Here is a 26826-nt window from a genome sequence, read left to right as displayed (position 1 = left end):
CGAGGTTGCAGAGCCCTCAGTTGATGGCAAATCTCAAATTTTAAGCAAAACCATCAGCCCAGAGCCAGAGGTGATGGTTTCGCTTAAAATTTGAGATCTTTGCTTAAAATTTGAGCCCAGGAGCAGGAGAGGTTCCCAAATTCCTGCTCTCACCCAGCCCATTCAGAGGGAGCAAGCAGGGCCCAGCTGGGATGGATTTCATGGATTTTCCTGCTCACACTCCTGCCCTTAGCTGAGTTTATTCCGAGTTTATTCCCTGCATTGTGGGGAGGTGAGGCCAGGACAGCACCCAGAGCTCTGGCAGCAGCATTTCCCTACAGCAATCTGAATTCATAACCTGCTCATGGCAGCTTGGAGAAAGGCAGCCACTGGGCTCCTAAATCCCTGAAATTAAAGGGGATCCAGAAATCCCAAAATTTGGGAGTTTTCTCCCTCCTGAGCTTCCCACCAAAGGCAGATTTCACACACAGCCTTAAATAAAGATTAAATCCCACACTGACACACGGCTCCATCATCCCAGAGGATCCCAAAATTCCCTCTGGCAAAGGAGCTCAGAACTCCAGGAATTCCAGGGCAATTCCAGCCCTCGCTGGGTCCTTGGGGCTGCTCCTGCCTCCAGGTGATGCTTCCAGCAGACCCGGGGACAAGGAAGGGACCAACCCCATCCTCCACCTTCCCTCAGGTGAGCCCTTATCAAACAGCCCCACCCCCCCCCCAGGTGAGCCCTTATCAGCCCGCGGCACCACAAAGGGCCATAAAGGATGGGGAGGTGACAGCTGTGCTCCAGGTGTGCCCCAGGTGGGGCAGGGCCCTTTCATCTCGCCCCAACCAGGAAAAACCCAGAATGATGAGACTGGGGCTTGGGGAGAGCTTGGGAATTTGTTATTGCCAGGAAAAACCCAGCAGGATGGGCTTGGGGAGAGCTTGGGAATTTGTGATTCCCAATAAAACCCAGCAGGATGGGCTTGGGGAGAGCTTGGGAATTTGGGATTCCCGATAAAACCCAGCAGGATGGGCTTGGGGAGAGCTTGGGAATTTGGGATTCCAAATAAAACCCAGCAGGATGGGCTTGGGGAGAGCTTGGGAATTTGGGATTCCCAATAAAACCCAGCAGGATGGGCTCGGGGCTTGGGGAAATTTTGGGAATTTGTGATTCCCAATAAAACCCAGCAGGATGGGCTTGGGGAGAGTTTGGGAATTTGTGATTCCCAGGCATCCATCCATCGGGAGCAGCAGGAGCAGGGTTGTGCTGGCACTGCCCCATCCTGAGGGATTTAGGGGGGACATTTCAGCAAGGAGAGCCCCAGTAGCATTCCCAAGGGAAGGATGGGGCCGTGGGGACAGCAAAATCCGGGAAAAACAGCAAGTGGGAGCTCATTTGGGATCAGAGCTTTCCTGTGGCCAAACTCCCTGAGGGCACAGCACAATGGGACTTCAACCACAGGGGGATTTTAACAACAGTGGGGTTTTAATTTTAACCACAGTGGCATTTAAACCACAGTGAGATTTTAACCCCAATGGGAATTTAACCACACTGGGATTTTAACCATAGTGGGATTTCAATTCCAACACCAGTGGGATTTCAACACCAGTGGGATTTTAATTTTAGCAACAGTGGGATTTTAACCCCAGTGAGATTTTAACCGCACTGGGATTTTAACTTTAACCCTAGTGGGATTTTAACAACAGTGGTATTTTAACTTTAACCACACTGGGATTCTAACCACAGCGGGATTTCAACCACACTGGGAATTTAACCCCAGTGGGATTTCAACACCGGTGGGATTTTAATTTTAACCCCAGTGAGATTTTAACCATACTGGGATTTTAACTTTAACCTCAGCGGGACTCTAACAGTGGGATTTTAACCACACTGGGAATTTAACCCCATTGGGATTTTAACCACACTCGGATTTTAGCCCCAGCGGGATTTTAACAGTGGGATTTTGATTTTAACCCCAGTGGGATTTCAACCCCAGCCAGGCACATCCCTGGGGCAGAGGCGCCTCCTCCCTTTTCCCTTTCCAGCCCCAGGTGCCAGCCGTGCCCAAGGGCAGAGCAGTGCCAGCCCCGCCAGATGTCACCACAGGTGTCACCCCAGGGCTGGGGACCTGTCCTGCCCGGGCAGGGCTGGCCCTGTCCTTGGGCTGGCAGCAAACACGCCTTATCTCCCATCCCTTATCTCCTGGGCAAACAGCGGGGTCGCTCCGTGCCCGGCCCGGACAATGTTCCATTACCCCGGTGTTTAATTACCCCGGTGTTTAATTACCCTGATCCTCCTCGTGGGAAGGGGCAGCAGAGGGGAGGTGGGAACTGCAGGGGAATTCCACAACGGGAGATGAAACGGAGCTGGGAAAGCAACGGGTAAACAGCCAGGGAACGTCCCAGGAGCTGCTCACCAGCGGGGCAGGCTCACAGCATTCCCAAATTCCTGCCAGGGAATGTCCCAGGAGCTGCTCACCAGCGGGGCAGGCTCACAGCATTCCCAAATTCCTGCCAGGGAACGTCCCAGGAGCTGCTCACCAGCAGGACAGGCTCACAGCATTCCCAAATTCCTGCCAGGGAATGTCTCTGCTCAGCATGAGGGAAGGGCTCATACCAGATCCCAAATTCCAGGCAGGGAAACGTCCCAGGATCTGCTCAGCCTACAGGAAGGGTTCACAGCATTCCCAAATTCCAGCCAGGGAATGTCACGGGATCTGCTCAGCCTACAGGAATGGCTCACACCATTCCCAAATTCCAGCCAGGGAATGTCCCACTGGGATCTGTTTGAACAGCAGGAAAGGGCTCACAATCGGATCCCAAATTCCAGACAGGAAATGTCCTCAGCTCCCAGCAGGACAGGCTCACAGCATTCCCAAATTCCAGCGAGGCAATGTCCCACGGGGATGTGCTCAGCCCGAGGGAAGGGCTCACACCAGATCCCAAACTGCAGCCAGGAAATGTCCCAGTGGGATCTGTTCAGCTCCCCGCAGGAAGGGAGCGTTCCCAAATTCCAGCCACACCATTCCCATATTCCAGGCAGGGAACGTCCCAGGATCTGCTCAGCCTTAGAGAAGGGCTCACACCACATCCCAAATTCCAGACATGGAATGTCCCACTGGGATCTCCTCATTCCCAAACCCCAGCCGGGCAATGTCCCGCCTTTCAGGAAGGGCTCACACCACATCCCAAACACCACAAGCCCCAATCCCAGGATGTTTCCCCCCTGTTGTGTGAGGAGTTCCCTTCTCCTGGAGCTGGGAATCCCACTTGGAGCAGGGGCTGTTCTAAACCACCTGGATGGATGCAGGAACATCCAGTGCTGGCTCCCCAAATCCTTCCTCACCCCTTTGAGGGGGTTCCTGATCCCACAGCCCCATCCCAGAGCATTCCCAGGGCTCATCCAGAGCCAGGACTCGGGGGCAGGGCAGGGAGCACATCGGGGAAGGTGTTAAAGAGCCGCGAGTTGTTTACAGCCCCGATTACCCCTTAATCCTCTCTGAGCGCCGCTTTACGAGCCCGGCCTCCCGCGGAGCTGCGAAACACCTGGGCAAGGAACCCTGAGCACCAAATCCCCTGTTCTCACCTGCCCAAAAACCCTGGAGCAAAGAAAACCTCATCCTCGCCTGGGCAAAGAACCCTGGAGCACAAAAAACTCCCATCTTCACCTGCCCAAGGAACCCTGGAGCACCAAATCCCCTGTTCTCACCTGCCCAAGAACCCTGGAGCACAAAAATCTGCCCAAGGAACCCTGGAGCACCAAATTCCCCATCCTCACCTGCCCAAGGAACCCTGGAGAACAAAAAAATCTCATCCTCACCTGAGCAAAAAACCCTGGAGCACAAAAAAACATATCTTCACCTGCCCAAGGAACCCTGGAGAACAAAAATCCCCCATTCACACCTGGGCAAAAAACCCTGGAGCACAAACTCCCATCCTCACCTGCCCAAAAAACCCTGGAGCACAAAATCCCCATCAACATCTGGGCAAGGAACCCTGGAGCACAAAATCCCCCCGGTCCTCACCTGCCCAAGGAACTCTAGAGCATAAAATCCTCACCAGCCCAAGGAACCCGGGGCAGTTTGAACACAGAGCAGATGTGGAAAGCATCATCCAACACTCCCGCCATGGAAAAAGGGCATTTTCCCAAGGAAAAGGGGCATTTATTATCCCAGGGAATGCAAAAGCAGCACCCACAAAATCCCAACCTGCAGAGAAGAGCTGAGCAGCAGCTCCCAGAGGACACAAAGTGCCTCCCCTGTGCAGGTGCCCCCCAAAATCCCCCCCAAATCCAGAGCTGCTCCTTCCCCTCCCAGATGTGTCCCCACCCAGAGGAAGCTGCTCTCCACCTGCCCACGGATTTGCCTGAACTTTGTTTTCCAAGATTTGCTTATCACCCCCATCCATCCCAGATCTCTCCCACGCACGGGAGGGAAAATATAAAAAAAAAAAAAAGAAAAAAATAATAAGAAAAAATAATAAGAAAAAAATAATAAGAAAAAAATAATAAGAAAAAAATAATAAGAAAAAAATAATAAGAAAAATAATAAGAAAAAATAATAAGAAAAAATAATAAGAAAAAATAATAAGAAAAATAATAAGAAAAAATAATAAGAAAAAATAATAAGAAAAAATAATAAGAAAAAATAATAAGAAAAAAAATAAGAAGAAAAAAATAATAAGAAAAAAAATAATAAGAAAAAATAAAGAAGGGAATGACTCAAGGGAAAACTCAGAAGGAGGTCTCCATGTGAGGGACAAATTCTGTCTCAGACCCATCCCCTGCACCCTTTACTCCTTTAGACCATTCCCAAATCTGATCCTGCCCTTTCCTAAGAAGATCTCCCAGCCTGTGTGGGACAAATTCCATCTCAGACCCATCCCCTGCATTTGGAGCGTTCCCAAATCTGATCCTGCTCTTTTCCCAGAAGGAGGAGATCCTGTGTGGGATAAATTCCATCCCAGACCTATCCCCTGCACCCTTTACTGCTTTAGAACATTCCCAAATCCGATCCTGCCCTTTCCTCATAAAAAACAGATTCCGTGCACAGCCAGGCCAGGCCAGGCTCCTTCCCAAGGGCAGGGAAAAGCCTGGAGAGCTTCTTAATTTTCAAATTGCTTAAATGTATTTAATTTTAAAGTTCCTGCAAGGACAGCGAAGCCTCCAAGGGAAAAACAGGAATTTCACAGGACCAGGGGATGGTTTGGCTTGGAAAGGACCTTAAAGATCACCCAGTTCCAAGCCCCTGCCCGGGAAGGAGAACTGGAAACAAAGCAAAAGGGAGAGAGAGGAAGGGAGAAGGTGAAGGGGATGGACAGAGGGGATGGAAGCAGAGGGAAGCATTTGCCGGGAGCCTGAATCTCGCAGCCTGAATTTGCTGCTCCCGAATCCCGCAGCCCCCGTGCCAGGCACTCCCGAATACTAATCAGAGCTGAAAAAACACCAAACAATTAGGAAGGAAAGTCTGCTGGCAGGGTTTCTCCTGGAGACGTCGGGCTGGTTTTGTTTATGAGCGGGAGGAAGTGGGAACCGCTCCTGTTTGTTCTGCGGGAGAAAAGAGAGAGCTCCAGTGTTTTAATTTCTCCGCTGAAAACCCTGGAGATTTGGCCTGAAACGGAGCAGAGAGGCTGATCCAGATTCACCCGCAGCCTTTTGTTACAAGAAAATATTTGAGTCGGTTTTTTTTTCCCCCTCCCTCCCCTTCTGCGTGGGCAAAGAAAAGGGGCAGTGGATACAAAGCCGGCATTTTTTGTTCCCAGAAAATATCAATGAAAAGAGCATTCCAGAGGCCAAGGGCACAGCACAGCTCCCAGGGCACTGGAGGTGTCCTGGCCGAGCCCAGGAAAGGCAAAAATATCACCTCAAAAACTCCTTGTTTTGTTAGAAAGGCAGGTGAGCAACACTTGGGAAGCCTAAATTAAGTTTTTAACCAGGTTTTTGAGGCTGGGAGGGGATGAGGTCACACAAACTTCATTTACTCAGAGGTGCAACTTGCAGCTCCTCAGATGCAAAATCAACATTTTCCTTTGGTTTTGACACGGGAGGGCCTGAAGTAGCACCTCAAAAAATGAAATAAATCAGGTTTAGGATGGGCTGTAAGAGCAGGAGGAGCTGGGGAAGGAGCTGAGACAGTTCCTTAAGTTTTCAACCAGGTTTTTGCCTCCCAGGGACACACACACAAGGCTGAGAGAGGATGAGGTCACTTCATTTGTTCAGAGGTGCAACTTGCAGCTCCTCAGACGCAAAATCCCTGGATCAATGTTTGGTTTTCACACAAGAGAGCCTGAAGCAGCACCTCAGAAAATGAAATAAATCGAGTTTAGTGAGAGCTGTAAGAGCAGGAGGAGCTGGGGAAGGAGCTGGGGAACAGCAAAAGGAGCTGGGGAAGGAGCTGGGACAGTTCCTGGGTGAGGAAAAGCAGATCCCAGGACAAATCCCAGCATCCCAGGGCCAGAGGGGACTCCTGGAGTGCAGAGCAGTGTGAGAACTGAGCTCAGGCTGTCCCCAAGGCTCCCAGGGCCCTTTCAAAGCTCTTTTTCCCCCACAGGGAGCAGCCTGGGGATGGACAAAATGTGCCATTCCCGGCTGAAACCTTCCCAAAAACCCGGCTTTTCACAGCAAACCCCAAATGCCTTCACCATGGAAACCCAGCCCCGGGCTGGTATCGCCGCTGGAATTCGCCCTTGGCTGCAGCTCGGGAGGAGCCCGGACAGGGAAACCTTTGAGCTCGGGAAGTGCCAGCCCAGGAGCCTGGGACTGCTCGGGAAGAGCTTCCAAAGCAGCCCCAGACAGGGGGTTATCCCACAATAATTCACCCCCTCCCACATATGGGGTTATCCCTCAGTAATTCACCCCTCCCAAACACGGGGTTATCCTTCAGTAATTCACCCCTCCCAAACACGGGGTTATCCCGCAATAATTCACCCCTCCCAAACACGGGGTTATCCCGCAATAATTCACCCCCTCCCAAATATGGGGTTATCCTTCAGTAACTCACCCCCTCCCAAAAATGGGGTTATCCCTCAGTAATTCACCCCCTCCCAAATATGGGGTTATCCCACAATAATTCACCCCCTCCCAAACACGGGGTTATCCTGCAATAATTCACCTCCTCCAGACTTGGGGTTATCTCGCAGTAATTCAGTAATTCACACCTCTCAGACACGGAATTATCCCACAGTAATTCACCTCTCCCAAACACGGGATTATCCCGAAATAATTCACCCCCTTCCAGACTCAGGATTATCCCACAGTAATTCACCCCTTCCCAAACTCGGAGTTACCCCACAGTAATTCATCCCCTCTCAAATACGGGTTATCCCTCAGTAATTCACCCCCTCCTAAATACGGGTTATCCCTCAGTAATTCACCCCCTCCACACTCGGGGTTATCCTGCATTAGTTCAGTAATTCACCCCTTCCCAAACACGGGGTTGTCCCGAAATAATTCACCCCTCCAAGACTCGGGGTTACCCCACAGTAATTCAGTAATTCACCCTCTCCCAAACATGGGATTATTCCACAGTAATTCAGTAATTCACCCCCTCCCAGACTTGGGGTTACCCCACAATAATTCAGTAATTCATCCCCTCCAGACTCGGGGTTATCCCACAGTATTCACCCTCTCAAACACGGGATTATCCCTCAGTAATTCACCCCCTCTCAAACTTGGGGTTATCCCTCAGTAAGTCACCCCTTCCAGGCTCGGGGTTATCCCTCAGTAATTCACCCCTCTCAGAATTATATGGGATTATCCCACATAATTCACCCCTTCCCATGTGCAAGCAGAGCCAGCCCCAGCTCCCAGTCCCGATCCCTCCTCTCCCCGGGGAGCTGGGGAAGGCAGAGGCAGAGCAGGAGCTTTCCAAGCTTTTCTTTGGTAGAAGGGAGCACATTGAGCCATCCCACGAGGAGCTGGGAATGCTGGAGCCATCCCAAGCAAACCCCCCCAGTGTCCTCCTCCACGCCCCCCAAACCCCACATTCCTGGATCAGCAGCATTCCAGATCAAGTTTAAAAGGTTTCCCAAGTGCCACAGGCAGATCCACAAAAGTCACATTTATCTCCTCAGATCTGCTCCCTCCTCATCCTCATCCCTCTGCTCTGGGGAGCCAAGAACCAAACTGGGCTTCTCCAGAATCCTGGAATGCCCAGAGCTGGAAGCCACCCACAAGGAGCAAGTCCAGATCTGGAATAACCGCCGGGGTTGGGGCATCCATGGGCACCCCAGGGGTTGGGAATTGCCCTTCCCGGGCAGCAGCAGCCTCGGGAACCCGCAGTGCAGGAGCAAGAGCAGGGATGGATGCGGGGGATGGAGGCAGTGCCCGGAGCAGGAATGCCGCAGATGATGGGGAATGCCGCGGAGCTCCGCTGCCATCCAGCGGCTCCAGCAGCGCCCGTGGCTTTATTGGAAGCCGCTCTCACTTCTCCTGCGATTTCTGACACGGCCAACACTCCCTGGATGGGTTTTTCCCAATATCCCACCTCGTCTGGAGCGACCCTGCGGTGTTTAATTGCTGCTCCCAAAGATATTGGTCGCTCCATGAGGTTTTTACACCTTTTTCCAGCTTTTTCAGCTCAGAGAGCAAAGGGCTGGAACACCTCAGCTCCAGAGTCAGGATGGGAAAGCTGGGAATGTTCAGCCTCCAGGGAGAATTTAAAACCTCCTCCAGAGCCTGAAGAAGCTCCAGAGGAGCTGATGAGGGGATTTGAACAAGGGATGGAGTGACAGGACACAGGGAATGGCTTCCCACTGCCAGAGAGCAGGCAGAGATGGGACACTGTGAAGGAATTCTTGGCTGCCCCATCCCTGGAAGTGTCCTAAGCCAGGCTGGATGGGGCTTGGAGCAGCCTGGGATGGTGGAAGGTGTCCCTCTCATGGCAGGGGTGGCGCTGGATGGGATTTAAGCTCCATCCCATCCCATCAATCCCATCCCATCCCAGCGAACCCCGCGCGCCCCCTGCGGGCCCCGCCGGGCACTGCAGGCGCTGCCGCTGCTGCCGCCAGGGGTCAGCGCGAGCCCGGGAGAGAGACCCCGACCCCACCGGAACCCCTCGGGAATCCCGCTGGAACCCCGCTGGAACCTCGCTTGGACCCCGCTGGAACCCCGCTTGGATCCCGCTGGAACCTCGCTTGGACCCTGCTTGGATCCCGCTGGAACCAACCCCGCATTTCCCACCCGGAACGTGCCCCCAAGCCCCCCTCAGCATCCAGCATCCCACACCTGGGATGTGCTCCCACTTTGGTGGTGCCCCACCCATGGGAAATCCCTCCCAAAGGGAACCTGTGGCACTGGGGACGTGGGTCAGCTCCATGGGAAATCCCTTCCAAAGGTTACAACCTGCGGCAATGGGGACATGGATCGATAGTCGATCCTTGGATCAAGAGCTGCTGCAGCCACTCAGAGCTCCAGGTTTGCATTTCCCCCCTCTGGGAAGAGCAAACAGCAGACCCTCCTGGGTTTGTGGCCAACAGCAGCTCATTCTCCACCCAAGAAATCCCATCCCATCAACAGCAGCTCATTCTCCACCCAAGAAATCTCATCCCATCAACAGCAGCTCATTCTCCACCCAAGAAATCCCATCCCATCCTCCCTCTCCCAGGCCAAACCCCCTCAGTCCCCCAGCTGTCCCCAGCAGCCCCTCAGGCATCTGTCCCATGTCACACCCAGGTCACTACACCAGCACAAGTCCCCTCAAAATCCAAAGTCTGGCATCATTTTGTAGCAGGAAAATGGATTTTCCATCCCCAGGAGGTTCACAGCAGCCTCCTCCCAAAGGGAGCCTTCCATCTCTCCTCCCCTGGAGCCACCAGGAGCCCCTGAGGACATTGTCACACACTGTCCCTGGTGACCCTGACAAGGATCCCCCTGCAGCCACCACTGGCTTGGAGAGCGGAAAACCACCAGGATTCCCCTCCTGAGGGAAAGAAAGCAAAACCTCCCGGGAAGCTGAAGCCTTTAACCTTTTATCCATTTCTCAGCAATAAAACTCCAGGAAGAGAATTCCTGTTGGGGATTTCAAGCTGCAACGGCACTAAAAAATTCATGTATTGATTAAAGCAGCCAGTCCAGCTGTCAGAACAGACCTGGCTGCTCTCTCATTCCCTCCCAGCAGCTCCCAGGTTTGGGCAGTTTTTTTCCTCCAGACAGTGAAAATGTAATTTCCAACAAGTCCAACAGGAAGGTGCTTGAAACAGAAACAAAAAAGGAAAAATCCATGTTCTTGACTCACATCAGAGCAGCAGGAATTGTCCTCCAGCAGTGCATGGAATCCTTCCTCCTGCAGAGCCAGCACGCTCAGAGCAGCCCAGAAAAGGAGGGAATTGCAGCCTGCAGGTGCTGCTGGTCCCCATCTGTCCCTCGGAGATTCCTGTGCCAGAGCCAGTCCCAGCAGGACGATGGAAAAGCAGCCAGAGGCAGTAAATCCACGGGATTTGGGAGGAGCGGGAGGAACAGCCCTGCCATTCCAGCTGCGGACAGAAGGGAGCGTCCAAAGCCCAGGCGAGGCTCAGAGGAACCATCCAGGGACAATCCAGCCTCGGGAGGGGACAGGTGCCACTCCTGCCCAGTGTCCTCACCGGGGGCCACTCCTGCTGCCCCGTGTCCTCACCGGGGGCCACTCCTGCTGCCCCGAGTCCTCACTGGGTGCCACTCCTGCTGCCCCGTGTCCTCATCGAGTGCCACTCCTGCCCAGTGTCCTCACTGGGTGCCACTCCTGCCCCATGTCCTCGCCGCTGGCACAAGGGGGTTCCAGCAGCTCCTGGGGCCCACGGGAGTTGTCCCTGCAGGGATCCCAAAACCTGTGGAGAAACAAAGGTCAGGGTGAGGGACAGGAGTGACCTCAGACCCAGCACGACCTCGTGTCCAGCCCTTGCTCTGCTCGGGGCACCTGAGCACATCCCACAGAGCAGGGCTGCAAGAGATGCCCAAATTCAGCACCCAGGTGGTGCCAAACTCCAGAATCCAGATGGATTTCCCTGCTAATGGACTGGTCCCACTGGCTCCTGGCACATGGGATTCCTGCTTGGATCCACCATAGCCCAGGACTGATTCCTCTTTAGATCCACCATAGCCCAGGACTGATTCCTGTTTGGATCCACCATAGCCCAGGATTGATTCCTGTTTGGATCCACCATAGCCCAGGGTTGATCAGGATTGATTCCTGTTTGGATCCACCATAGCCCAGGATTGATTCCTGTTTGGATCCACCATAGCTTAGGATTGATTCCTGTTTGGATCCACCATAGCCCAGGATTGATTCCTGTTTGGATCCACCACAGCTCAGGACTGATTCCTGTTTGGATCCACCATAGCTCAGGATTGATTCCCGTTTGCATCCACAAGAGCCCAGGATTGATTCCTGTTTGCATCCCCAAGAGCCCGGGATAGATTCCTCACAGCAAACACCCACAGGTGACAATTCCCAAGCTGAATTCCCGTGGGGAAGAGGAGCTGAGCCCCCCGAGGATCAGGGCAGGGCTGTCCCTTCTCTCTGGTCACAACCCCAGCACAGCAGCAGCTCCTCCCCAAACCGGGAGCAGGGACAGGGGACAGCCAGCCCAGCAGATTTTTGGGGATGTTTGGGGTCCTTGCCATGTGCCAGGTCCCCCCAGGGACAGGGGACAGCCAGCAGGGACAGGGGACAGTCAGCAGATTTTTGGGGAGGGGGGTTGAGTCCTTGCCATATGCCAGGTTCCCCCAGGGACAGGGGAAAGCCAGCAGATTTGGAGAGGATTTTGGGGTCCTTGTCATGTGCCAGATGCCGGGGACATCCAGCAGGGACAGGGGACAGCCAGCAGGTTTTTGGGGAGGTCTGGAGTCCCTGCCATGTGCCAGGTCCCCCCAAGGGCAGGGGACAGCCAGCAGGGACAGGGGACAGCCAGCAGATATTTTGGGGGGGGGGTTGGAATCTTTGCCATGTGCCAGGGACAGGGGACAGCCAGCAGGGACAGGGGACAGCCAGCAGATATTTTGGGGGGGTCTGGAGTCCCCCCTCGCCCCTCACGTGGCCACCCGGGCTCGCAGCAGCCCTGCTCGGGCTCGTTAGGGCGCCGCTGCCGCCGGCACAAAGTCCGTATTTGTTTCCCCGCAGGGGTGGAAAGAAAGGGGGTTTTGTGTTTTCTTCCTCTGCTCTTTGCAGGCTGCGGGGAGTTTATTTGACACTCCAGCACTCTTTGTGAGCTGAGTGGCCCGGGATAAATGCTACCCTTAAGAGTTACTTGGCGTTAGACAGAGGGACCCTCTTCAGAGGAGAATGGGGGCTTGTTGGGATGGGGCACGGGGAGGGGGGCCCGAGGAGAGCCCTCATAGAAGGGTCTCTGTCCTGGCCTCACAATGGAGCGAATTCTTCAAGATACCGGGAGCTGAAAGGAAGGAAGGAACTTTCCTGCTTTTAAAAAGGATTTTCGGGAACAATCGAAGAAGCCATAAAAAGGGGAGCATTATTCCCCATCCAGGCCGCTGGGCTGGGAAGCTTCTCCCTCCCCCTCCGAGCCCTGGGCTGGGCACATCCCACAGATCCCACAGGGCTGGCATGAGGGTCACGGGCACTTTATGGAGGGGACTGTCCAGCAGGAGATGTCCTGGTCCTTGTCCTCCCTCCCACAGCCAGGCGTCACTTCCACGAGTCACCTTGTCCTGCCTCCACAGGAAAAGGGATTGTCCCAGGAACAGGGATTAAACACCCACAATCAAATACCCACCAACCCGCCAGGGCTGCAGGAATCGCTGTCCCCAGGATCCCTGCAGCCAGAGGGTGGCATTTCCATGGAAAACAGCTGGACAGGGCCCTGCCAGGCACTTCCAGATGTGCAGCTCCTCCTTCCCTTCTCACAGGGAGTTTCCTGCACACCTTCAGCCTCACACAGCCCAGGAGAGGAGCTCAGCTCCAGCTGGGGAGCTTTACCTCCAGCCTGGCTCCACCACAAATCCCAACCCCCTTTGGGGTGATGGATTCACCTCCCACTCCCTCCCGGTGGCCACTGGTGGCTGTGTCCCCCCAGGCTGGACCCTCCTGTCCCCATCCCAGTGCATCATCCCAGAGCCCCAGATGGAGCCCCAGAGGATCCCTCCTCTCTTCCCCTCCAGTTGCTCAGGAAGTGCTGGAACAAGAACCAAACCAAGCCCAAGGAAGAGCTGGCTGTGAGGAAACCTCCTGGAGCTCATCCCAGCAGGGAAGGGAGCTGCTCTCCAGGCCCTGGAATTCCTGCAGTGCCAGCCTCGGGGACAGGCACCTGCCTCTTGGTGTCACTGGCAGCCCAGGTGCCAGTGCTGGCAGCAGCTCCTGTCCCTCCAGGGCCACCTTCCCTGGCGCTGGGGCAGTGCCAGCCCTGGGTTTGTGCGCAGGGAACGAGGATGGGCAGGGGCAGCACCACAGGAACCCCCTGAGCTGCCACCCCACAGCTCCCAAAGCACCCCTGGCTGCACCTCAGAATTCACAGAATCACAAAATCACCAAGCTGGAAGAGACTTAAAGATCATTGAGTCCAACCCAGCCCCAACACCTCATCCAAGCCCTGGCACCCAGTGCCACATCCAGGCTTTGTTAAACACACCCAGGGATGGGGACTGCACCACCTCCCCAGACCACTCCAGAACTTTATCACCCTTTCTGTAAAAAACTTGTTCCTAATATCCAAACCTCCTGTCTGCCAGCAGGACCCCGCACCCCAAAACCATCTTTTCTCCTACAAACTCAGGAAAAACTTCCAAAATCCCTCGTGCTTTGGCCTGAGAGCGCAGTGTAAAGGAGCAGGAGCTGAAGCAGCTCCAGTGACACCACAGCCACCCTAGACTGGGGACAAGGTGACACTGGGGTCCCAGAGCAGCTTCTACACCCAACCCTGAGCAGGACCAGTTCCAGGAGATCCAAGAGACTCAGGAGACCAGCAGGGTCCAGGAGAACCAAGAGATCCAGGACCCCAGGTCCAGGGGACCCAGGGAGATCCAGAGCCCAAGCCCAGGTCCAGGAGGATCCGGGGAGATCCAGGAGGATCCGGGGAGATCCAGGAGGATCCGGGGAGATCCAGGAGGATCCGGGGAGATCCAGGAGGATCCGGGGAGATCCAGGAGGCCAGGTCCAGGAGGATCCAGGAGGCCAGGTCCAGGAGGATCCAGGAGGATCCAGGAGCTCAGGGCAGACCCTCCAAGCCAGCCTGAAGCTCCTGCAGGGCACAAAACCCCTCTGGCCCTGCTAATCCAGGCTGCCTTAGGCTGAGCTTTACCCAGCCGAGCCCTCGGGAGCTTTTCCTGCAGCTCTGATCCCCTGCCAGGGAATAAAAGCAGGAATAAAACCTGAGGAATCAGTTTAGGAACAGCCCAAGCAAACGATGTTTGCTCCCCATACAAAACCTATTCCGAGATTGACTTTTTTATTTCTTTTAGCTCAGGAAAGCTGCACAACCACCCAGGGATCAAACACATTTATTTAAAGGCTTAAGTTTTAGCCCTCAAAAAAAAAAAAAAACATCTGCGGCTTGGCAGGAGGAGCAGCCAATTGAATGGGAAAATGTTCTTTTCTGAGGGCACGGCAGCGGCACGGCCCGGCCGAGGCCTTCGCACCTCATCAGCCCCGCCGGAGATCGCACCCAGGAGGGCCCGAGGTGACAGCGAGCCCCTGCCAGGCCAGCAAAGCTCTGACTGCAATTCCTGTGCTGCCAAAGAGGGGGAAAACACAAAAAAAAACGGGACAAAAGGAAGCCCTGGAGCGCTAAAATCAAACTGGGAGCAGGACAGAGGCGCAGAGTCCCCAGGGAGTCATGAGGGGGCAAACCCCAATCCTGCACTGAGAGATTCCCTCAGAAAGGAGCAGCATTTATTAAATAATAAAAGCCTTTCCATGTCGTGTTTACACCAACACGGGGCACTTTTTTGCCTCCTCATTTCAGCTTTAAACCCATCTTTGGTGATGGAAGCAGCCCGGCTGAACAAGGCCAGGCTTTGTAAAGCGGCTCCAGCTCCGGGCACTGGCGGAGCCCTGCGCTCTCCTCGGCCTCTCTTTTGTTGCTTTTATTTTCTGTTCAAAGTTCAAACAACCCCCAAACCCCCCAGGAAGCTGCATTGTGTTCCTGGCATGATCCCCCTGCTGTCTGCGGGGCGGGTGTGGCCCTAAACTTTTGATCTCTGAAAATTTAAGGATCATTTCCTTATCCAGGAGAATTCCCAGATGGAGGAGCTTGAGTCCAAAACTGTCCAGATCCGAGCCAGGTGCTGCTACAAATCACCAGGGAGAAGGGATGCTGCTGGATCGAACGGATTTAAAACCAGACAGGAGGGGAATGGAAAAAGCTCAGCCTTGGAAGAGCCAGGTCAGAGCTGGAGGCTTCCAGATGTCACAGGCAGAGCGATCCTAAAAAAGCCAGGTCCAAACATTCCCCAAGCCCTCCCAAAAAAAGCCAGGGTCAAACATTCCCCAAGCCCTCTCTGCACCTGTAACCCCGAGCCCAGCTCAGCCAGGCGCAGGTGAGGTGACACCTGAGCTTAGACCCCAAACCCTCCCAAAATCCCAAAATTTAACTCTGCCCCCCAAAGACTGCAGGTGACACCACTCTGCTCATGTGGCCATTCAATGTCCCAGGCTGCTGGGACATTCCTCATTTTCCAGCCCTTCAGGGCTGAACACACCTTCCTAAGGATACTCCTCATTTTCCAGCCCTTCAGGCTAAAATCCAGCAGGTCCCAGCCATTCCAGAGGGATCTGGAGAATCCTTCAGCCAAGGGGAGCAGCCCCAGATCAGCATCTCCAATCCAGGTCCTGCCAACGCCCCAGAGAGTGGGATGAGCCCATCTGGGATCTTTTCCTTATCTCAGCAGGCAGGAGGATCCTGCTGGACTCCACAGCCCTGAATTCCTGGCTCGGCAGAGTGAGCAGGGACCCTCCTGCTCCAAATCACTTGGGCAGGAGAAACACCTGCAGCTCCTGAGACCAGCACCTGAGCCTGCTTACCCTGCCCAGATCAGCCTTCCCAAAACCCCTTTTTCCTCAGGAGACACCACACAGGTGTCACCACTCCTGCCCACAGGGGGATTTTGCCTCCTCGTGACCCCACAAGAAATGGGATTTGGGGTTCATTTCCCACAGCTGGGAGCCTTTTCCTAAAGGATTGATATTCCCAGAGCCAGAGTGACCCCACAGCCCCAAACAGGGCGATCGTTGCCGCATCAAATGGCATTTGAGGGGGTGCCATATCTCCCAAACCTTTGATTTGGGACACCTGAACATGGAAAGCACCTGGTAAACTTAAAAAAAAAAAAAAAAAAAAAAAAAAAAAAAAAAAAAAAAAAAAAACCACCAAATTTTGATGAGAGCACACAGTGATTGTCTCCATATCAGAGCTCCAACTCCCCTCACACGGCAGATCCCACACCTGGGGGTGATGCCTTCAATTTCAGCGTTCATATTTAAAGGGTTGAGGCGGACCAGGAAGATTTCTGCCCCTCAGCTCTACAGGGAAATGAGAAATTCGCCATCCAGCAGAGAGGGCCGCTGTCCCTGGGAGCCCCGCTGGTTTCCCAGCCGGGATCTCCCCCCAAAACCCCAAACGCAGCCCCTTCCCAAGGCCTGAGTCACCAACGCTCTGCCCCGACCTCCCTCCCGCGGCTGCTGCGCCCGCGATTATTAAAAGATGTCTCAATTAACAAGAGATGAGCAACTCCCGCAGCCTCCAAAGCCTTCGGAGGAAATTCCGAGCAACACCGACGATGTCCGGGCAATAAAACCTCCCCTTGTTCCTACCGGGGTGACCTCAAACATCCTTTCCCCTTCCAAAGCAGCAGCCCCGGCTCTACGGAGGGATCCCGGGCTGGAGGTGCCCAGGACGCTCCATGGAGCGGAGCAGCCAGCGCTAATTTCTGTCTGTGCCGCCGGCTGCAGGTCTAGACTGGTGTGGTCTTTTTGTTGCAGCCAGCAAAAGAAGGGAGTCATTCATATATTTTTTTTTTTTCCTCCGGGATTCACACAAAAGTGCTCTTGTGCATCCCCGACCCCGCGATGGGGCTGGGACGGGCTCCGAGGGGCTGCGGGCACTGCCCAAAGCCCCGCCCGAGCACCTGCCCCGGGGCGAGACTTTGGGGGAAGGAATTGCCACGGCAGGGAAGGGAAAATCCGTGTGAGAGCCCTTAAAAATAAACCAAAAAAAAAAAAAAAAAAAAAAAAAAAAAAAACCCACCTAAAAAAAAACCGCAACCGGCGAAGGAAAACAGCGGCCACACGAGAGAGAAGGGGAAAACTCCACCAGGAGCATCCCGAGCCCCGGGCAGGGGAAGGGACACAAAGGGGACGGCACAGGGGAGAAGCGACAGCGGGTGCGGGCACCGAGGGGACCGGCAGTGCCCGGCACGGCCCCCGGTACCGGGCAGCGAGTGCGGGGTACAGGAGCCCCGTGCTGAGCCCGAAGCGAGATCGGCACCCACCTCCATATCCGCATCCTCCTCATCCTCCCTCCGCAGAGCCCCAGCCCGCTCCGAGGGTCCGGGAACACGACCGGGAGCGCCGGGATCGGGAGCGGCTCCACCGCAGCCGGGGATGGATGCTCCGACTGCGGCTGCCGGGCCATTCCCCCTTTTATAGCCCCGCGGGGCGGCGCGGCTTCACGGGACTTGTAGTTCCTCCCCCCGGCCTGGAGCCGCCTCCTTCTGCCCTTCTGTCCCTCCCTCTCCCTCCGTCCTTCTGTCCGTCCGACCGCCCTCGGGAGGAACCGAGGGCCGGGGCGGTCCCGCTCCTCGCCGGGACCCCGCCGCTCTCCAGGTCCAGGGCAGGGCAGAGCCGACGGTTTCTCCTGGAAATCTCCGGTTTTCCACGGGATCCCCGGAGCCGCATCCCTGGCACCGCCAGCCCGACGCCCTAAAGTGAATGAGTAACCCCAAAAGCCCGGCACGACCAACGAGCGCTTCAACCGCGCCGGGGATGGGTTGTTGTTTTGTTTAATTATTCTCCCAATTATTAATTTAACTTAATTATTAACCCATCGGAGGAATGAATGAGCAATTAACCTCGCTGTTGGCTTCGGGGCTCATTTAAAGCCCGTTCTCCCCAGCCCTGGGTGCTGGCAGGGTCACCCATGGGATGGAGCCGTGTCCCACCGGTGCCCTCTGAACCCCACGCGCTGTGGGCACAGCGGGCACGAGGAGGGGGTGGCACCGTGCCCTGTGTCCCCTCCAGGAGCTGTGACACTGGGGAGGGTGCAGAGAGTGCTGCTCAAGGGGATGATCCTGCACAAACCCGCTCCAGATGGGAGATGTCCCACACAAACAGGGACAGGGACGCGGATCCATCCCCTTCCCACCTGCACCAGGGTGGGATTTACCGTCCCAGAATTGCTGCTGAAGCAAAACCACACAAGTTTTTCAGGACAAGGGGGGGCTGAGGGAGCAAGAGGGAGAGAGGAGGGGAAGGGAAGGGAAAAAATCCCTCCTGGCAGCTTTTCAGGGCCCGGAGCCGGAGTGGAAATGCTTCCCTGCCCGTAATTGCTTCGAGAGCAGATGAATTTCGTGAAGAAACCGCAGCTGAAACGCTGCACAAATCACATTGTTGTGCTTGTGTTGGCTGCCTGCTGAAGGAGGGAAAAGGTCATCGTTTAGGGGATATTAAAAAGGGGGAAAAGCCATATTTTAGTGCTGTGCAGGAGGGGCTGAGCTGCGTTTTCATAGCCACGGTCTGGAAATTCAAACCTGTTTGGCAAGAGGCAGAACGGGGCTCAGAGAGAGGAAAGAGCTGGGAAAAGGCACCGAGGATGGAGCTTATCCTGCCCCTGGATCCCTGGAAAATGTCCAAGGCTGGGCTGGATGAGGCTTGGAGCAGCCTGGGACGGTGTCACTAATCCAGCACCACCTGAGCTGGGCATCCAGAGGGCTCCCGTGGGCTCACAGAGCCGTGGGATTGGATATCTGGGATTTCCAAAGGCAAATTTCCCTTTTTCAAATGAATTCTGAACTTTTGCTCCCTTTTTCAGTGCCATTTCCTTCAGAGCCGCGAGCCCACAGGACACAGAGCTGCGAGATATCATCTCCCAGAAAAAAAAACAAGCTGGAGCTCTCCAAGGCTCTGCCACAGCTTTTGTGTCACCCTGTGATGGTCCAAGGGACCACGACAGCTCCTGGGTGCTGCTCAGAGACCCCAAAAGAGCAGGAATGCCCATGGGAAGCTGCAGGACTCGTTCCCAGAGGAGCCTGACGCTGATTCCTGGGATGCTCCCGGCCCTGGCTGTGCCACCCCGATGCTGGGAGGCGTCGGGAAAGGGACCCAGCTGCAGGCGGGGCGGCATTCCCGGCCCTGCAAACACGCTGGCATTGCGGGCAGTGCCAGCCGTGCCCCTTGCCGGCTCCTTGGAGAGCTCAGCATTCCCGCCCCGCATTCCTGAGCCGCGGGGAAAAGCCCTGGAATGCTGCGGCAGGGGAGGAGCAGCAGCGCCCTTGTGGGGGTGGGAGGATGGCAGCCAGATGTTCCCAAGGCCTGAAAAATCCTCTGGGAACAGCTGGAATCATCCTTTATCCCCCCCCCCAGCTCCATGGTGGAGTGGGGAGCACAGAATTCCAGGATTATCCGGGCTGGGAAAAACCTCTGAGATCATTGAGTGCACCCTGGAAACATCAAATCCAACATGGGAATGTGGCCCTGGAGCTGCTGGATCTGAGCTCTGAAGGGAGGAAATCCTCAGGGCAAGGGCCAGGGACAGGGGAAAAGGAAGGGAAGAGGGTTTGGATGGAAAGGCTTTTCCTGGAAAAAGGGTTTTCCTGTTTGTGCTGGGAAGGGGAGAGGGTTTTCCTGGAAAAAAGCTTTTCCTGGGAAGGGAAGAAGGTTGCGATGGAAAAGGAGGAGGATTTTCCGGGAAAAAGGGTTTTGTGGGGAAGGGAAGAGGGTTTTGATGGAAAAGGAGGAGGCTTTCCCTTGGAAAAAGGTTTTCCTGGGAAGGGAAGGGGGTTTTGATGGAAAGTGAAGAAGGTTTTCCTAGGAAGGGAAGAGGGTTTTGATGGAAAACAAGGAGGATTTTCCTGGAAAAAGAGGTTTCCTGGGAAGGGAAGAGGGTTTTGATGGAAAAGGAAGAGGGTTTTCCTGGAAAAAGGGTTTTCCTGGTTTTCCTGAAAGGGAAGTTCTTGTTCCTCACTCCAGGCATGGCTTTGGGCCTCCCAAGGAGAGACCACCAGGAGGATGGGCTGGCTCCTCTCCAGCAGAATATTCCCAAGGTATGGAACTCCCCACAGCCAGGAATTGCCAAGGAGGAAGGACTGGGGTGTTGACTCCTCCAGGAAAACAGGGAAAGCTCTGGGGAGCAACAGGAGCTCTGCCCTGCGAGGGGGAGCCAGGAAAACTCTTAATTCTGTCACAGTTATGTTGGTCCCAACGCTCTGTGGAGCAGTTTGGGGTCACAGCCCCGGCTTGTGTTGCTTTTCCCACCCCAGCTTGGGAATGGCACATCCATAAATCCACACTGTGGAATTTGCTGCTGGTTTTTCCCAGAGAAACAAGGAAATAAAGTGTTTGGTGATGGGCAGCACTGGGAAAACGCAGAGGCAGGGAAGGGTGAGCTGGGAATGGGTTCCCACAGGATGGCTGCTCCCTGTTCCCAGCACAGTGACCTCTGCAAGTCCTCTGACCTTCAAATACCCTCCCCAGCCCAGCTAAATCCATATAAATATATGGAAATATGGGAACAAAAAGCTTTTTCTTTCCAGTGCTGAGAGTGCCAAGTGCTGCGGGAGCCAATAAGGAGCTGCTGCTCCAGGGAGCTGTGGCAGGTAAAACACAAACAGCCCCAATCTTCCCCCAAAACTGCAGCCAACCCCCAAATTAAAAAAAGAAAAAAAGAAAAATAAAGCTAGACCCAAGCCCCAAAGCTGAGGTTTGTAAAAGAGGAGGAAAATGTGGTTTTAGCTCTTGCCTGGTGCTGGATCCCAGCCTGGGAAGGAGCACTGGGAATCCTCAGAGGGAGCTGGAGCAGGGATGGGGAACCTTGGGGACGTTCTGGGGACAAAGGGACACGGAGCAATCCCAGCCTGGGATTGTCCCAGGAACGTGGGGAGGATCTGCTGCCACCAGCAGCCCCTCAGAGCCTGAGCAGAGCAGGCGAGGCGGGATCAGCTCCCAGGAACAGCGACAGGAGCAGCCCCAAGCTGTGCCAGGGAGGCTCCCGGCGGATGTTCCAAAATTCCTGCCCTGCAGGAGCCTCCAGGCACTGCCCAGGGCACCGAGGGCGTTCCCATCCCTCAGAAAGGAGCACAGGTGGCTCTCCTCCAGCAGGTCTGCTTTGGTCTGAGGTTGGACTTGATGCTCCTGGAGTTCTTTCCCAACGTTTTTATGGAGCCACAGGGAGAGGGAGAGCCGCTCCAAGCAGGAGCAGTTTGGTGCCTGGGATTCTCTGCCTGCTCCCAAGGTCCCAGCCGGGCTCCAGGAGCTTCCCAGCAGCCTGGGGAGGAGCACAAAGGCAGGGCTGAGCTGTGTTTGTGTCACTGTTTGCTCAGTGACACGGGCACTGCAGGGCACAGAGGTTAAAATGCCATGGCCAAGGTCACACGGGACACCTGGGAGCTTCCAGACCCTGCCCCATCAGCCAGGGAAGGGACACAGCCTCAAACCCCACAGCAAATGTCAGATAAACCCCCCAAAATCACCACAAAGGGGACAGGTAAAATGATGAATGCAAGAGCCAAACCTGACTGGGACAGAGACAGAAAATCCCAATTCCTGCCCAGCCCATTGGGATGGGCTCAGTTTTTAATACTTGAACCACTTAAAAGGAGCCTTAAAGCTAAAAAGTGCCTAAAAGTGAGCTCCCAAAACCACCACAAACCACCACAAGTAAAATGATGAACCTCAAGGAGCTAAACCTGCTCCTCAATGGGACAAGGAAAATCCCAATTCCTGCCATGCCAGCCTCAGGATGGGCTCAGTGTTTGATCCTTAAACCACTTAAAAGCCAAAAAGTCCCTAAAAATGGGTTCGACTGGGGAGATAAATCCATTTTGTGAACCCACCAAGGTGCCTCAGCCCCCGCCTCTGAGGAAAAGGCAGCAGCAGCCCCGGGCTGAGCTCCGAGCTCTGCGCTGTGCTCGCAGGAGGAGGAGGGCAGTGATTTAGTGTCTGTCCCTTTCTCTCCCCACACTCCTCGCCTCCCGCACAAGGATCCATTGAGAGGCTGCAGAACAAACGTTCCCTTATGCAGCTCCAAAAACCTCGCGGCTCGGTTTGTGTGAGGCAGCTGCCCCGGAGCTCGCTGTGGTTACTCATTAACCGCGGCTCCCAGGGCACGGGAAGGAGGAATCAACTTAATAGGCGCTAAAAAAAAGCAGGAGGGAAAAAAAAAAAAAAAAAAAAAAAAAAAAAAAAAAAAAACAAACCAGCAATGAAAATAAATACATCAGGTGTCCTGGAAAAGGACGTGGAAAAAGCAGGTGGCTCTGGGAGCAGCTCCTGGGCTGGGGTGGGCTGAGGGAGCAGGGGGACAACGGCACCGAGGGAAATGTGTGGGGACAAAAGGGGACGGCTTTAAAGGGAAGGGAAGGGAGGACAGAGGGGACAGAGAGGCGCTTGTGCTCCACAGAGAGGGGTTTCTGTGCCCGGGATCCGCTGCCCACCCCAGCCATTCCCTGCTCGTGCCCCGGCGTTTCCCAGGAGAATGAGGCGCTGCGGGGACGGGGGGCGGTTTCCAGGTGTCGCTCAGTGACCTGGCCCTGCAGGACAGGGTGGAGCTGCTCCCTGGATCCCCACCCTGCACCCCAAAGGTCAGGAGAGGAGCCTCCTCCAGCCCCAGCGGATTCAGGTGCTGCCCTGGCCATCGCCACGTCCTTCACCTGCTCCTCCACCATCCCTTCCATGGCAAACACATCCCCTGGGTGCCTTCAGCCCCCACCTTCCCCAGATGTGGATTTGGGGGAGAAAGGCGTCCCTGGAATTACAGAAGAGGTTGGAAAAGCCCCCTAAGATCACCCAGTGCAACCTCCCTGAGCACTGCCAATGCCACCCCTGCCCCCGTCCCCAAGTGCCACATCCACACGGTTTCCAATCCCTGCAGGGATGGGGTCTCCACCACCTGTGCCAGGGCAGGACAGCCCTTCCCATGGAGGCTTTCCCAATATCCAACCTCAAACCCCACTGGTGCAACCTGAGGCTGTTTCCCATCGTCCCAGCATTTCTTACCTGGGACAAGAGCCCAACCCCAGCTGGATTTGTGCAGCCCCTGGGCTCACCTGCTCCATGGACAGGGTGGGGTCACAGACACATTTTATGAAAAGTCCTTTCACTGGGATCTTTTCTCCTGAGAAGCTTCAGCTTCCCCATGTTCTGCTGCCTTGGAATGTGATTTGGAGAACTGTTTACCCAGCATGTGAAGTTGTTTTTACTCGATGACCAACAACAGCCACCTGTGTCGAGGCTGTGAGCAGTCACAAGATTTTATTATCATTCCTTTCCTTTGCAAGCTTTCTGATGAAATCCTTTCTCTTTTCTTTTAGTATAAAAAGAAAGACTATTCTAAGACTACCAGTCTTAGTATATCATTTTCTTTTAATATAATTTATATAATAAAATAATAAATCATTTCTGAAACATGGAGTCAAGATTCTCACCTCTCCCCTCATCCTGGGACCCCTGTGAACACCACCACAAGGTGGGGTCCAGCCTGTCCCCAGCCTGTGTCCCCAAGGTGGGATGCACCTCCCGGCCAGCCCTGGGCCCACAGGAGAGGGAATTCCAGACACCTCCATGAGATCCTGCGGGAGAACCACAATTAGAGCTGCAATGAAAAGCTCAGTATTGCTGGGACCAGGATACTGAGCTCCCTGCCAGGCCAGGGAACAGGTACCTGGTGCTGGAGCTCTCGTGGGATGAGGAACATCTGGAGCTCGGAGGCACAAGGCAGCCTTTGTGCAGCTGGGAAAGGCCGTGCCAGAAGGCAGCACTTGTTTGGGACAGCGTCAGGGAGAGGGGGGAGGGAAAGGGGAAAAGAGCAGAGGGAAGGAATCTCAGCCTCCCCCGGACAATTCCCACCTCCCTCTGCATCCCCTTCCCCGTGGGAATCCCTGTAAGCAGCACTGGGTGTATTAAATACACCTGTCCTGGCTGTATTAAATAATCAAATCAAATCCTTTGGATTCCTTTTGACTCTGGAAGGGCCACCATCCCCTCCTGGCTGGCGGCATTCCAGATGTTTCCCTGCCGGGATTATCAGATGTCCTGAGCTGAGAAGGGTTGATCAGCTGTAATTCCAAGGGTTGGGATCCATCCCTAAGGAACATCCCAGGCACAGGGAGCTTGGGAAAGCCAGAGCTGAGGATTCCCGTGGAGGCTCCTGATGCTTCTCCTCGTGGGCTCACATCCTGCTGAGCACAGACAGCCCTGGAAACCAGAATTTGGGAATTTCACACCTCTCTGGAGCCATGGGAGCTCAGGATACCCCACGCAGGTTTTTTTGGGGAAGGTGGCTCTGGTCACCTTCTCAGAAGGAAAAACGTCTCCAATGGAATTGGAATGTTCCAGTGGTGGCAGAGGCCGTGGGGTGGGAGCTGGGGTCCATGAGAGAACCGGAGCTCACTGGGAGGACTGGGAGCTCTCCCCATCCCTGCCCCAGGGACAGGGACCTCATCCCGGCTCATCCCAGGCTCTGCTCCAGCACAGCCAAATCTCCGAGCGCTCCATGGATCCAAAAAGAGCTGGAGCTGCTGCTGGCTGCACCAGGGGAGGAAAAATCCCCAAAATCCCCCCAAATCCCTTTGTCTCTTCCACCCACCAGAGCTGCAGAGCAATTACGGAGCCCCCGGGGGTTTCACAGCAATCACAGGGGCCTCTCCCGCTAACACTTAATTTGTTTAATGACTCGGAGGCCCCGGGGGTGCTCCTCGGTGTCAGCACTCATCTCCCTGCTCTCCAAAGGATTTTATCTCCACCCAAAACTGTGGGGATTTGGTGAAATCCTCGGCAAGACAAGATTTAAGAGATGTCCCCCAAATTCCCGGGGCTCTCTGACCTCCAGGGACACACCAGCAATGCTGGATTCGGGGAAAGGACCTGCAGATCCTCCTGGATTTGTGTCCATCCTCCAGCAGAGATGAGCTGGGATAAATTACGGCCTGGAATAGGAAAGGAAAAAGCCAAATAAATTGTGAGAGGTGATTTGTGTTTGAAATCCAACTTCACTCCTGCCCCTGCTGCCAGCCTGGCCTGACACATCGGGGTGGGAGGAACTGGGATGCCCCAGCCTTCACTGGAGTCCAAACCTTGGGAAAGAAAGGGGAACAAAAAACTTGGGAATGCTGATGGTGTGTCCTGCACAGAGTGGGGAAGCAGCACTGGAATGGCAGAATGGGGGGTTCAGTGGGATTGGGGTCCTGGAGGACACAGGGGGTTCCAATGGGATTGGGGTCCTGGAGGAGATGGGGGGTTCCAATGGGATTGGGGTCCTGGAGAAGGTGGGGAGTTCAATGGGATTGGGGTCATGGAGGAGATGGGGGGTTCCAATGGGATTGGGGTCCAATAGAAGATTGGGGGCCCAATGGAGGCAGATATCCCAGAGGACTTGGGATCCTAGAAGAGATGGGATCCTGGAGAAGTTGGGGGTCCTGACAGAGGTGGGATCCTGGAGGAGATGGGGGTTCCAGTGGAGCTGGGATCCTGGCAGAGGTGAAGGTCCTGGGGGAACTGGAGGTCCCAGTGAAGTTGGGATCCTGGAAGAGAAGGGGTTCCTGATGGAGGTTGGGGCTCCCTGGAGGATCTGGGGCTCCCTGGAGGAGCTGGGGGTCCCTGGAGGAGCTGGGGGTCCCCAGGACACCTCAGGCTTTGGGACATCCCCACCCCAGCCGGTTACCAGCACCTCCCTCCATTGTTTCCCAAGCTGTGTTTTTCCCTATGACCTCATCTTGCCTTGGCTCCTGCGGGTGATTTTATGGCAGGGAAATGATTGTGCAGCCAAAGGAGAGCAGACCCAGGGCTCTCTGCCCCCCCAGCCCGGGTTTGTTCCTGCTCCAGGCACAGCTCAGGGATCGTGTGAGCCGAGCTGGGAGCTCCGGTCAGGAACGTTTTCCCTCGTTCCTGCAGGAACACGAGAGGCACCAGCCAGAGGTTGGAACAATTCCCCCCCAGGAACCAGCCCTGGACACAAAAGCTTTTCAGTTAGCATCAGCGTTTTGTAAGATTATGTTAAAATAAACCTTCAGGCTCCATTTCCTGCTCTGGAGATCCCCCTGGTAGGATTATGAGGCACAAGAAACACTTCCCAGAAATCTCCACCGAGGCTGTAGCAGGAATGTGTTCCCCCTGCTCTCACACAAACCCTGCACGCTGTAAAAGCCTCAGAACAAGAAATGAGGCACTAAAATGGGAGCTGGGCCAGCTGCAGATCCCACAGGGGAGGATTTTCCCTCTTTTCCCATTAGGAACAACCCTGTGGGTTGAAGAAGTGGAGTTGGAATCCTTCTGGGACCGATGGGATTTCACCTTTCCCACCTCACACAACTCCTAAGGAAGCACATGGAGAACATCCCCCCGAGGTGGCACAGTGAAAATGAAGGATTTTAGGTAAAAGAACCAGGAGAAAGGGAAACAGGAGCTCATCCATGAGCTGCAATCCCAGGAATCCAGCAGGGACACCAGCACGGAGCTGTTCAAGGGCTGGTTGACCAAGCAAGACTAAACAAACCTGCTGAGAGAGAGGCAATAAATACCTGAAAAATAACTGGAATTCAATTGAAAATTTGGATTGTTCAGCCTGGAAAAGAGAAGAGTCTGGAGAGACCTCAGAGCCCCTTGCAGGGCCTGAAGGGGCTCCAGGAGAGGGACTGGGGACAAGGGATGGAGGGGCAGAACACAGGGAATGGCCTTAAACTGACAGAGGGCAGGGAGGGATGGGATATTGGGAATT

General features: G+C 54.8%; 1 protein-coding gene across 4 annotated transcripts in view; it reads right to left on the bottom strand.

The window, feature by feature from the left end:
* The window catches only part of LOC131092178 (uncharacterized), a 31773-nt gene extending 14270 nt beyond the window's left edge, over positions 1-17503 (bottom strand). For 3 of the 4 annotated variants that reach the window (XR_009115475.1, XR_009115476.1, XR_009115474.1), the window contains exons 1-3: positions 17393-17503; positions 10724-10782; positions 10215-10601 (exon numbers count right to left, since the gene is read on the bottom strand). Coding sequence is in view for 1 of the 4 variants with exons in the window: in XM_058038751.1 (XP_057894734.1) it covers positions 10069-10201 (133 nt within the window). In the remaining 3 variants the exon portion in view is untranslated. The other variant, XM_058038751.1, reaches the window with a different exon arrangement.
* Between the last annotated feature and the right edge of the window lie 9323 nt (positions 17504-26826).

This window comes from Melospiza georgiana, chromosome 21 (genome assembly GCF_028018845.1).
Source record: "Melospiza georgiana isolate bMelGeo1 chromosome 21, bMelGeo1.pri, whole genome shotgun sequence".
Lineage (NCBI taxonomy): Eukaryota > Metazoa > Chordata > Aves > Passeriformes > Passerellidae > Melospiza > Melospiza georgiana.
This window is presented reverse-complemented; position numbering and strand designations above follow the sequence as displayed.